Below are 12,837 nucleotides of genomic sequence, written 5' to 3'. Positions count from 1 at the left end.
GCCAAAATTGTCGCCATAGGTCAATTCAGCTTGTGACGTATTCTCTGAGATTCGGTGCTTAACTCCCGTCAGCCATCATCCTCAATTTGATATACTGACAATATATTTCAGCAATGCACCATTTTCATTTTATTTTTGCTCATTCATGGCTCACTTGAACCCTCTTTATCGTCACTTTTTGATTCATTTGATCCAACGAGTCACGCTAGCTAGGTCATACCTTTTAGCTCACCTGTTGACACATCACATCTGTCCTATTTTTACAGACACATAATTAGGAGGTTGCGTAAGCAATTCTCATGGCTTACAACCAAACCCTGGTAAGCTAAACAGATAGGATGCATATAATGTTATCCTTTCCGGTCAAGGACTTGTTAACACCTTCTGGTCCTTGGCCCGACATCCCTTCGGAGTATTGGCAGTCACGCACCTTTGTCCGGCTCCCGGCCAAATGCCATCAACGACGGGAGTTGACAAAGGATCTGATGAATTTGGCCCAGCCATTCTAATGCAATAACCAAGCTTTTCATCATTTACCTCAACCCACCTGTCTCTGTAATGCCTGTAACTTCCCTCTTCCCTTTTTTCATGTGCATTGAACCAATTCTAGTCATCTCTGCTATCATATCACTCTAGTCCACTATTATATCATACGAACCATTATATTCTTTTACTCTCGTTGTTAAATATCGGTATACAATGTGTATACAAATTTTACAGAGACATGACCGAGAGTCGCAAATAAAGGTTTTATAATGTGGGCTGATATATAGATTCATCATTGAACACGTTCTCTCTCGTCTTCCGGTTCAGAAATTAAACTGGGCCGCTCGGATCCAAAAACTCACACAACCTGCCAATTAGCCGTGTGTTAAACATACTCTAGACATCCCACGAATCCCAAACCCAGAGTGGCATTGACGCTCTCAGGCCAGTGTATCACCATCCATCCATTGCTCTATCCCTTGGCGCACATAAGGCCCCAAGAATCCCCCTTTGTTCAGCCTTTGTTCAGCCTTTGTCCCCGGACATCTGCGTATGGAAGTGGACGCCGCCGAGCCAACCCGGATCTGAGCTTGAGTGCGTTGGACGCGGCGGCAGAATGGCGTTCAGTCGCGCTATTTGGGCCTTCTTGGTCATCAGTTTGAGCGTGATCATGGGCCAGGATCCGACGGACATCAATTGGTTGGAGGCGGCCCCGGGCGTGGCCATGGAGTACAAAGTACACGTGGATGCCGGCAAAGAGGACTGCTACTTCCAGTTTGTGCACGCCGGGGCCACCCTTTACGTCTCCTATCAGGTCAGGACCCACAGACTGACTCACAGACTGACTGATACTCATTATCCATCCCAAGATTTGTGCAATTTAATTTGGGTCCTGGCCACCCAAAGGTTAGGTCAGGTTAGGTTCGTTCTCAAATATTACTCTGATGACGAAAACAGTCGCTGTGCACAAATCTTGGGAATTGGAAACAAACGTTGGTTTAGATTCCATCCAGGCATTAGATATCTTCTCATCTTAGGACTCAAGACTCATGGCAAGTCCACCCGCGGTCATGTTCGTTCTCGAGTATTTTCAGATGGCCATTTGGTGACCTCTAAAACATGACCTTCCAAATTAAATCGGGATCAGTCCGTCCCATTCGTAAGACCTTGAACTTACTCATAGTCTGCCGAAGTTCGACGAATTGTTAGACCCAGCCAAAGCCATGTTCAAAACAATGTAAAGGCTGGAAGTAATATGGGCTTGACCTTTGGGGTCGACGCCATTAAACACACCACGCGTAGATAATGAAGGGTTGAGGGACATTACTCAAAGACAATGGAGGGATCAATCAGGATGTATATAGTCAAACGGGGGTAGTGGAATGGATTGGACCTGTCAGTCCAGAGGTAAAATTACGATGCAAGGACGCCTCATGAACTCCTGGCCCGGTCCTAACCTTTCACCTGAAGGACAAAAAGTCCGAACCGGGCCAAAAATGTTTCACTCGGAACATCACAGGAATGAGCGAGCTCGTCGTATTGGATGAGACTAAAAAGGTTGGGATTCAAACAAAATTGTCTGATACCACATGTTTTCAAAAACCTCTTATGAGCTGTGTCCCCGCCCAGGTTTTAGGGTCAATGGTAGCCACCGCAGATTCTAGAGCACCTATAACAAGCCCGCGAGGATCCATGTAGGCGTTGATCCGTGCTTAACATTCGAATCAGATATGAGCGAATTTTTATCAATACTCCAAATCAACCCTACATTCAAAAAGCATTCAAGGTGCGAAGGAGATATGTTTAATATCCTGAAGTATTGTGCATAAAATGCAATATGTATCTGTTGCTCCTTTTTTCTGCGGGATCTCGAAAGAGGGACCCTAATTTGAGCTACATCCCAAAATGCTAGACTCAGTTTTAATGATGCAGGCTTTTTATAATCGCAAGGTTATTGATAGAATATCAACCCCAGAAACCACCTTCATTCAATAACGGCGTTCATTGAAGTTCGACATTGCTAAAAGCAAATGAGCCATTATTGTCAACTTGTCGTACAATAGATATCAAAGGAGTGTAATAGAAATGTCTTGCATGTCTCCTTCCCACTATCACTTTCACACCTTCCCAAAATCAGACGCGTTCGTGTCCATATTTGCCAACCCAAAGAGGAGACTGACAACTCGATGGACAAAACTCCTCTGAACCCATGAACCTGTGATTCAGATTGGCTGTTACACTTTTTCTAAACTCTTTTGTCCCCATCTTAGGTACTGAAAGGTGGTGATGGAGCCATTGGATTCGCCGTGAAGGACCCGCAAGGCAAGGCCGTTCATCCATACGCGTGGAAAGCCAACTCTGAGTACGAAGAGAACACTGCCACGGGAGGTTACTACGCCGTGTGCTTGGACAATCAGTTCTCCAAGTTCTCGGCCAAGTTGGTCAACCTCTACTTGACCACGTTCCGCTACGATGAGTGGGAAAAGTTCGCGCAAGAACTGCAGGTTCGTGACTGGCATGTCTCTAATTAGCTTGGATACTCTCAGTTTAAATTTGTGGAGACTGTTGGTCGAGTGTCTAGGCAGGGTGGGTTGAATTGCACGAGGGCAAAGTTTGAGTTTGAGAGTGTAATGGAATGGAAAATCATCATCCATCAATTACTGAAACTCATTTTCGATCGTGAGTGAGGTCCTTTTTCTCTACATGGCGATGCATAAAGTCCCTGGGGGACTGTGGGTTCGTTTCCGTTTTCGCTCGTGTTTTTGTCCCTCCGCGTGCATTAAGTCGTGGTGGAAAAATATGGGGATAGATTTAGGCAAAGATTGGTGCGTTGCCAAGTTTTCGGTCTGACAAACACATTGGCTCTCCCGATTGGTCATTAATTCAAATCTTGAGGATCTTGTTATTTTGCCGAATGAGGAGGAAACTTTCCACCCGCAATGTTGCTTTCAATGAGGAAAAGAACAAAGAGTGGAACTTTCCTCCTGGACTGAAATTTGATCGGATATCCGCACTTTTTACACCTTCGAGGCGATTCAATTCGTTTTGAATCGCACCAAATTTTACGTTATACCCACTAGACGTAAAGAAGCATCGGAAAGGATCATGTCAATCCATTTCAAGTCAAAATTTGTGCATAAAGCATTCTTTGTTGGCCTTAAAGCTTGTTTTAAAGTGATTCAGGATGTATTTTCATTCACCGGGAATGGTTCTGCCAATTTTGCTTTCCCGGGAAATCCAAAACTCTGCCGAGATCCGAGTTCTACATTATGAAACGCTCCTGATCAAGACACAATGTGATAGTCTTCCGATCAATATTTAGTTGGAGATTTCCCAACAACACATCGACCTGCCAACCGTCAACCAACTCTTTGTCTACACTCTTTCTAGGACATGGATGTCACTGTGCAAAACTTCACAACCGTCCTGAGTGGCGTGGACAAACGAATTCAAGTGATGCGCCAATTTCAACAACTGTCTCGCGGCCTCGAATCGCGCGATTACAATCTTCTCGAAGCCAATCTCAGCTACGTGTCCACGTGGTCTCTGGTTCAATGTGCCGTGGTCATTGTCTCTGGGTTCACTCAGGTTCACTTCGTCAAATCGCTTTTTAATTCGGACGGACGCAAAACTGCCGGAGCCAAAACTCAAACTCGAGCTTAGGGCTCTGCGGATTCCCTAAACGAGACTGAATGGGGTGTGTGTATTAGGCATGATTGCGCTTGCTCTTCCTCTCCCCTCCCTAATCATTCCAAGACACGCTGAAAAGGCGGAATACGCTTTGCTTTTCCCCCCCCCCGAGATATTCGACAGACGGATTCTTAATTTTTCTTACTTGACCAAGAAAATACTCGTAATAATACTCAAACGACGACAAAGATCTGGGAAACATTCCATCGCATAATTTATTTTTTTATTACGCAAGTATAGCTGTTGTTACATGATTACTTTGACGATGATCATTATTACTTTTGTTGTTATACGTTTAGGTTATTACCATTGTAACTCGTATTTGAAATGACGGAACAATAAAGCGATTTTTTTTGCAGACTTATTTGGTTACCATGAATCCCTCGGAGAAATGCAGCAAGAAAAGCGAACATATGTGCACATGTCAAATAAAGCAAAAGATGCTCGTTCATCGTGTGACGCTAGTGTTAGGTTCGAGATGGGGAAGAGAAGGTATACGGTAGCGTGAGAATCTTGGCTTTTAGTGCGGTTTCATAGAATCTATATTGTACAACAGAATTTCCCTCTTCAACGTTGCCGCCATCACTATATATCCGTATGTTAAGAGCTTATATATTTTCCAACCTACAACACCGACCCGCTCATTCATCATCTAAGGCTACTCTAGAAGCGTTTCCCCAGAGAATTGGAAAGGAATTTGAAGGAAGCCCGGCGCTTCACATTCATGGTTGGCGTACGCGGCATCGCAAATGCGCCACCCAATTTGGAGCCACGCGGACTCTCCTCTACATCCATGCTTGGCGGGGGTGGCATAGCGCGCCCACTGGCTCGGGCTGAGCGCGGGCTATCGGCTGACAAGAGATCTGAGCATGACTGTAGCCTGAGATTCTTGAGATCACCGGAGGGCGTGGAGGTGAGACGATTGCGCCCACCAGAGTTGCCCAGAAGCAAGCTCCCTCGCGGCAAAGAAGAGGTCATAAGTGGGGAGATCATACTGGAGACTGCGCGGGTCATACGATTGTTGGGCGTGCGGTGTATACTGAGCGCCTTCTTTACCCGATTCAAGCTCTTGTAGGTCTTGTTCACGTTCAGGTCAGAGGTTGTCAGCTCGAGGTCACACGAGCGCATTTTGACCAAGTAAGTATCAGGGTCTGGACGGTACATGGTATTGGCCACGTTGCGACATAAGACCTTGAGAAAATCGGTCTTTCTCATGTCGTCTGAGACTATTTGAAACACGTACATGCGCTCCTTCAGTTCCTGGAAGCATGTCGAACACATGGTACAAACGATCTTCGGTCCAGGTATGGAACCCAATGAGTGGTGTTATTTTCAGCTTGCTTTTTGACCTACTATTAAAGCACCTTGTACGTTTTGAAATGTGTTGGACCAAACAACAGCGCCAAATGTACCCCTTTTTTACCGTTCTTGTATGAAATATCTCAGCATGAAAGTCTTCTTTTGAATTGGTTGCTAATTGCTTTTAATTTCGGCTATTTCCTCCCCGAAATAAAATCAAATATTGCCATGATATTTCATGTTTCGAGCGTTTCAAATACTACTGAAAACGGTTGAATGACGCTCTCGGCCCTGCAGATAATTCAAAGCGTTCGAACTTCACCATTCACAAATATCTTTTTGAAATCGCCTGGTCCAAGTGAAAACAACACCGCTCACAAACATATGCCATCGTCAATCCACATCATCCCCAGCGACTTACCTCGTTACTTCGACAAACCAAGGTGAAGCAGTCGGTGCACTCGTCCCCATCTACTAAATCAACCACTCTTCGAATGGCGTTCAAGTTCATCAGGTGAATGTGTTTATGAGGTCGCGAGGAAGTAAGCGGAGGTCCGGCCGTCGTGACGAGGCCAGAATTTCGAAGGCTCATTGTGCTGGGACTCTTGACCCCTAATCCTGTTCGGCCTTGATTGCGACGTCGTTTGCTCATCTCAAGGACATCCGTGAAAAGGAACAGGGTCATGTCGGTGCCTTTGCCACACAATTCATCGGATCCACCCAGTTCCACTACATCGACTTTGCACAGGAACCTAGAGACATTCACAATTAGCGTTCAAGCGGGCAATGGAATACGCGATGAGGCCCGTTTGCTTTCCCTGCCAAGGGCCCTTAGAATTTGAAGTGTTGGATCTGTGAGTGAGGGATTCATTTGGATGCGAAAGGCCAAAAAGAAGCGATGTATAAATTAAATCCGGGGGAAGGCCAAGTTCATTTCCATGTAAATGAGTTTTTCTTTTTTCCCCGGTCCGCGAGAGCAACTGCCTCTGCCAAGTAAGATGTCGATTGGCGTGAGTACATTTCCATTCATTTACTTACTGTCGATTCGATGAGATGATTTGGGGTGGACAGTTTTCGATATCGCTAAATATTTCAAAAATATGCACTTGTCCCTCTGTTTTGCGCTTGTCCTCGTTAATATTCGTCAGAACCTGAAACATGAGCACCAATTCCAACCAAATTAGTCAAGGTCATCAAATATATGTACAATGTGCATTCTAAGTGGGGTGTTCTTGGTTTCATTGCTTCAATATTTGGCTACTACTGTGCAATTGAATCAATTCGCAACGAACACATCTATTTAATGAAAAAGTTCCTTGAATTCTATGTTAAGTAATTTCTGGAAAACGCCTTCATAATCAAAACGACACCCACGGTTTTTGCTTATCCGGCAAAGCTTTCAATGCATTTATCATTATTGAAACGATTTTCCGTCAAAATCGTGAAACATTATTATCTTGCATTCAAATTTCAGCTGACCATCATCCCCTTTCTCGAACTGCCATGAACTAAGTCATAGTTGTCGGATCAGGCGATAAAACGATAGCTTACCTCTTTGATCTTGACGAGTGCCTCTTCAAGCAAAGGACTGTCAGGATGATCTTTGTCCTTCTTGGTGTGTTTCAACAGATCATTCAGAAGGAGGGTGACACTGCCGAGTCGTTGAACGGGGCGGATCATGAGCTCGGCCAAGGTCTGTCGACCGCATTCGGGTCTCCCCAGACACACTTTTAAGAAGGCGTGAAAGCGCATATTCGTCCGATCACACTCCTCCAGCGTCTGTTTGGAGTTCTCGAAGAAGTTCACGAACGACGGATAGGCACGCATGAGGTCATCTGCATACTTGAGAAACACCCGACCGATGCAGTGATGCTCTCGCCAATCCCAAAGCATGGCTCGCAATTCCGCGAGCATGGCGGAGTGCACCTCCAGAATGGGCGGGACATTGCCAAAGATGATTTTCATTTGCGTGGGGTTCAACAATTCCATCTTGGGGTCCTCCAGGGGCTCTTTGAACACACTCACAATGGTCTTGAGAATGGACACGTAATTCTCTTCGGTCTGAACCAACTCGGAGAAGACCATTTGTCTCGCGGTCATGGACGAGAGGGGCACAACCTCGGGTTTCACGGGCGAGCGTGGACTCTTGACCACGCCGTTAGCCTTGGCGGGCGTGTGGGCGTGCTCGAATTGCGGGGTGGACTCAGATCGGCCCTTTTCGGGCGTGTCCAGGAACGACCCGCTATGCGACACCAATTCACTCAAGGAGGACCGGGCCTTCTTGTTGGTGGAAGGCACCACCGAAGGTAGGCCCACGTCCCCTTGGGCCAGTTGACGCACGGCCTCCGTGCGGCGCTTTTTTCGACGCCCATGGGATCCCGGGGTATTAGGCGAGAAATACGGGGTGCGCGGACTCAAGCAATGTCCGAGATAATCGGCAAACAGATGCATGTTCTCCTCGGCGCAAGCCTCCATTTGGATGGACGCCCAGAACCACTCGACTTTGACCACGTGGATCTCAGGACGGACCTGGGGCGGCATGGCCGTGATGTGACTGTCCTCGACCACGATATGGGTACATCCGGGCTGTTGGTAATCGGCACATTCTTGACCTCCGTTGCGTTGGCACTCCTCCACCATGTGGGCCCGTTCATCGGGACTGAAGCCCAGGAAGTGGATGCGGGCACCATGGAAGGGCTTGACCTTCCACCGGGCTTGAAATTCGGGTTCATTGGCGCGGAATCCGGGGGTGTGTCGCCGCTCCCAGGCTTGCGCTAGCCAAGTGTCTTGCATGATGGGAATGTCGAAGGTGGAGGCGTAGGTGTATTTTTCGCCCTGACAATCGCGGGCCACCAAATGGGTGGCTTGGCCTTTGCTTTGAGCCAGATCGGGCAGAACCCGGCCCCCCATGGAGTGGATCCAGAAGATGAAGCGCTTCAAGTCGCGCTTGCATTCGCGGGATCGATAGCCTTCGTTGAAACAGATGCCGAAGCCGCGCATGCTCAAGCAGAACAAAGGCCGGCTAGACATCATGAGTGTGCCTCGCTCGACTTCGGCCATTTCGGCCAAGGCCGTCAGGCCGAACAAGGTGCGCTCTTCGCCCGTCAAACGATCAAAGGCCGGACCTTGAAAATCCGACAAGACCCACGCTAAGCCCTCCTCATCCGAGATTTCGGCCACGGATCTGAAAGATGGTTCAAAGCGATCGAAGAAACTGTTAGTTCAAACGGGTGGAAAAAGAATGCCATGGGTCAAGAGAGAATCGCTAGGTCTGCAAGTCCCAGTCAAACCATTGTGAAAATGGTAACATGCAATGACCGTTTGACGAAATGAAAAAGAGGAGGGGCGTTTTTCCCTACAATGCCTTTGGCCCTTCCCCGCGATTAAATGGACAACCACTTCTTTGGCCCACCCCAGAAAGTACTTGGCCTCCTGGGTAAAAGCCTTGATTACAATTCGGGATCCTAATTCGCTCATCAAATCACATACTCGGTAAAATGGATGGGTAGGCCGAGTTTTTGGGCCCAGGCCTGGCATTGGGCCCGCGTCTGGGCCTGACTGAACTCGGGGCCTAATCCCATTAAGCGCTGGACCGGAATCAAGGGCTGGCCCGACTTATTGTGCAAACTCAAGGAGCGCGAGGCGGATCCGGGCGAGAGGCCGCCGGGCCCCCCCGACGTGGCCGTCATGCCCCGCGTGGGCGTGCTGCCCGGCACGGCCAACCAATCCGGGCCTCCCGATGAATTCACGGCCATGGCCGAAGAGTAACGATACCCCACGTCGTCTCGAGCCTCGATGCGGTCAGTCGGCCTCACCAGATTTGATCCTGCGGCCTTCAATCGGTCAGTCAAGTCACTCACTCAGTCCGCCCCACTCACTGGCTAAGAAGTCAGGCACAGATTTGACGGCGTTGGCGCCCTCTTTGAACGGATTTCCAGGCTCGGCCGAAATGTTCATGGCTCCTAGCAAGCCCAACAGCCTGCCAAATAGCCAGCCAGCCAGCCTGAGCTCAGGGAGATGAGGCGCAAGGACCATGGAATGGGCGGTGCTTTGGGGTTATTTTAAATGATTTGGAAGCTTCATCTTCCCAAATTGGTCGATTGCTATGTTTTCATCTCATTTGTTAGGTACAAGGGGCGTATGAGATCAGATAGAGTTCGAGCCTGAACAGTATGAGTTGGTAATAATGGAGGGATAGTGGCCACCCTGACCGATCGGAGGTTTCGGCTGAAATTCAAAATTGGGGGTGCAAATATGTCACACCCGGTCGGTGTCAATACTGTACTATGAAGACCACATTCTCACATAAGGCAAAGACCACTGAAAATGATTTTCAGTGGTGTATGCATAAGGCCAACTTTCTATTTCACTCCGCACTTACAGTCAATATTAAGGAAAATGGATTATGAATAACCTTGATGTGGCTTCCACTTCGGTTTTACATCTGGCTTCGAATCGACCCAGGCCTCACTGATTGAATACATTTTTTTTTTTGCGGACTTCCTTACCGCTACCGGGATTGGAATCCCAGCAATTCAAGACGCGAAGATTATTCATTTTACTTGAATTTTATTTATATATATATATATTATTTGATCGACCAACGAGTTAGAATTGGCTGATCTGGCTAATCCTTGAATATAATTGGTGCTTGAAAATTGATCATAGAAAGATATTGAAAGTGGGACCCTAATCGCTACAAAATATTATTTTATTCAGGGCTGGATAACATGTTATTGGACTCGGAGAATACGAAGCTTTAACACATGCAGCAAAATCATATATATAATGAAGAAGTATTGCTTGGCAAATAAGACAATGTAATATGTTAATTATGGAGAGAAATAATTCATGACTGAGGATTACACAAGCCACACTAATGCGTTTGCCAGGTTATCCACTGAGTATCTTTATCATATTTAGAAGAAATTAAGGTGCATGTATTGCAATATTTAACATCAGGACACTTTTTTCATTGATAAGGATGTTACGGTAAACCATTAATTCTCTTCTGGAGCCTAGTGTTGTTGCCTTTGTTTTGTTCATTGCATGATTTTGGTTTTTGGTTGGATCAAACCACACTGACGTTAAGTATGGATAGCCAAGGATGTCTAAACGAAGGATAGATTACAGGATTTGAAGGCATACAGGATGGGTCTACGACACATGAGCACTTGCGGCCATGAAGAAGTAATACATGGTCTAAACTTCTAACATTGCCTCACTTTGAAGCTCGACAATTTTTCCATGGGATCACTATGGCAATCAACAGTCTTACATTCAAAACAACACTAATTGAAAGATCTGGTATAAATAAGCATAAGATTTTACAAATCACAATTTTATATTGGCTTGGCTTATTTGGCAATCAAAACACCCTTTGCACTCAGATTTTAGTAACAAGCTACGTAACAGGAAAGTAACTTTCATCAATGGTATCGTCAATACTGACATAGCACACAATATACTAAATATGACACAATGACACTCAAACTGCCACTGAATCAACACCTTCATACTCCCTACGAAAAGTTGAGGGCAGCAAATTGAACGATGCAGGAGCCCCAGAAAGAAGAGAGTTGGACTGCATTGTTCTAACTAGAGGGCTAGTCAGAGAAACGACACTCAGGAGATTTCTGAGATTTTTTTTGGCTCTCTGGCGGCTGCCTGGTGTGTGCAATGGGGATCGGCTTTGAACACATTTAGTTACGTGATTCTCAAGATCAAATTCCGAATTCAGTTGATGGCTCGTTTGTCTGCTTTGGTTGAAACTGAGTAACGCAAGAGAAGCCGATCAGCCCGACACCCTGCTGCCCAACTACCAAAATCTGTTCAAAGCAAAGTCTCAACTCTCAAGTGGCTTGATTGGCGTGACTTTTCTCTGACAAGCACTCTAGTCTAGACATTATATGACCTGTGGATGTCACGCTCACAATAGATACGTTCATCTCATTCGGCGACCTCATTAGGGGTCCACTAGGACTTTTTTTGGGTATCCAAAAGGTCACCCAAAAAAGCCTGCTACATATGGTAACCTCAAAAATAGAAGGACTTTTCGGATCAGATGTTCAATTAACAAACCGAAAGAGACATTAAAAGTACAAAATTGCTTCCAAATTCAACTTTAAAGAGGGCCAAAGTATTACTCCTTCTGCTTCAGCTCAGGGGATCTGCAAAATCTCAAAGAGCTTAGCCCTTTTTGTCCTGTTTGTTCAATTAATGAATCCAATGACTTACCTTTGCGCTAGTTATGGACCAATGAATTATCACTATAGGTTCCAAGAATGTTTTAAAACAGATTGGCTATTGACACATTGTCATGCAATTTGAGGAACATGATGGCATTTTTGAAATCACTATTCAATGTGTTGGAGACATTTTTGGGACCTATCACTCTCCATGAGGCTTTGTATTTTAAGCATTTGATAAAACTGCCATAGTTTTACTCATCAACACGCCTTTGAATACTCCATAAACATTTGTAGATCATGGAGGGAAAATTTTTGAGCAGGTCTCATCTATGAAAAATTTAGGTGTAGTCCTCCAAAGTGATGTGATGTTTGATCAGCATATCCTATTGAAGTGGGTAAAGCTTTTCAAATGTCCAGAAAAAATATCACAATGCTAACTCTGTACAAGTCAATTGTTGAGCCACAACTTGAATATAATCAGCCCATTTGGGCTCCAATGACTTCAACAGGTTTGCAAAAGGTTGAACAAGTCCAAAGATGTTTCACTAGGAACATAGAGGGTATGAGAGAGCTCTCGTATTAATATTGAGAGAGGTTAGAAAGGTTTGGGACTGTACAGTATTCAGATTTTTACAGATCCATTAGATTAGGCAATGCATTTTGGGCCCCGATAGCAATTTTGTGTCAAAATTCAACCAAAAGATGACATTGGTATGATTTTAACACAACTCTTCCAATTATTGACAATTTGGTGAGTAAGTTAGTTGGCATTGGTCAGGCTAGGGGCTGTAGAATATTGGAGAGCTTCTGCTTTCCATTATGTCCAGTGAGCAGAGTTTCTTTGTGGTATTTCAAAATTGCTGCTTTGACAGTTTATATTGGCAGGACTTAGGTTATTCTCGGGTGTTGGATAAGAATTAATAATGTCTGTGATGCGAGATGGCTCCAGGAAAGACCAATGAACATGACTTGAGGACCACCTCGTGCAATCCTTGGAACATGGCCCAGAGGCAAGAAGGGCGGGTTGGTTTGAGAAGCTCACGCAGAGTAGTGCAGAACTTGTAGCCTTTCATCTGCTTACATTGATGGTGATGGTTGAGAGGAAATTAGAAATGAAGGGATGAGTCATAATTTTTGCCAATCTGAGAAGAGGGGTGTGCCACTTCATGCC

At 45.7% G+C, this 12,837-nt stretch overlaps 2 protein-coding genes across 2 annotated transcripts; one reads left to right on the top strand and one right to left on the bottom strand.

Moving 5' to 3' along the window:
* Window positions 1-881: 881 nt before the first annotated feature.
* LOC131879807 (transmembrane emp24 domain-containing protein 1-like) lies at window positions 882-4,536 on the top strand. Its single transcript, XM_059226241.1, has 3 exons — window positions 882-1,300; window positions 2,757-2,990; window positions 3,877-4,536. The coding sequence occupies exons 1-3, from the start codon at window positions 1,103-1,105 to the stop codon at window positions 4,147-4,149; spliced, it is 705 nt and encodes a 234-aa protein (XP_059082224.1). The 5' UTR covers window positions 882-1,102; the 3' UTR covers window positions 4,150-4,536.
* On the bottom strand, window positions 4,367-9,387 carry LOC131879795 (protein ECT2-like). Its single transcript, XM_059226212.1, has 5 exons — window positions 8,965-9,387; window positions 7,027-8,659; window positions 6,514-6,626; window positions 5,897-6,227; window positions 4,367-5,436 (listed from the first exon to the last, which is right to left on the bottom strand). Exons 1-5 carry the CDS (start codon window positions 9,228-9,230, stop codon window positions 4,840-4,842), a joined length of 2,940 nt encoding a protein of 979 aa, XP_059082195.1. The 5' UTR covers window positions 9,231-9,387; the 3' UTR covers window positions 4,367-4,839.
* Window positions 9,388-12,837: the final 3,450 nt, after the last annotated feature.

The sequence above is a fragment of the Tigriopus californicus genome, chromosome 4 (genome assembly GCF_007210705.1).
Source record: "Tigriopus californicus strain San Diego chromosome 4, Tcal_SD_v2.1, whole genome shotgun sequence".
Lineage (NCBI taxonomy): Eukaryota > Metazoa > Arthropoda > Copepoda > Harpacticoida > Harpacticidae > Tigriopus > Tigriopus californicus.
This window is presented reverse-complemented; position numbering and strand designations above follow the sequence as displayed.

Bases quoted from the DNA above. Each gene is read 5' to 3' on its own strand.
- LOC131879795 (XM_059226212.1), bottom strand. From the start codon at position 9,230: ATGGCCGTGAATTCATCGGGAGGCCCGGATTGGTTGGCCGTGCCGGGC. The intron at 6,627-7,026 runs GTAAGCTATCGT...CTCATGTTTCAG, and splicing joins CACTCGTCAAGATCAAAGAG to GTTCTGACGAATATTAACGA. The intron at 5,437-5,896 runs GTAAGTCGCTGG...ACATGCTTCCAG, and splicing joins TGGTTTGTCGAAGTAACGAG to GAACTGAAGGAGCGCATGTA.
- LOC131879807 (XM_059226241.1), top strand. From the start codon at position 1,103: ATGGCGTTCAGTCGCGCTATTTGGGCCTTCTTGGTCATCAGTTTGAGC. The intron at 1,301-2,756 runs GTCAGGACCCAC...TCCCCATCTTAG, and splicing joins CCCTTTACGTCTCCTATCAG to GTACTGAAAGGTGGTGATGG. The intron at 2,991-3,876 runs GTTCGTGACTGG...CACTCTTTCTAG, and splicing joins AGTTCGCGCAAGAACTGCAG to GACATGGATGTCACTGTGCA.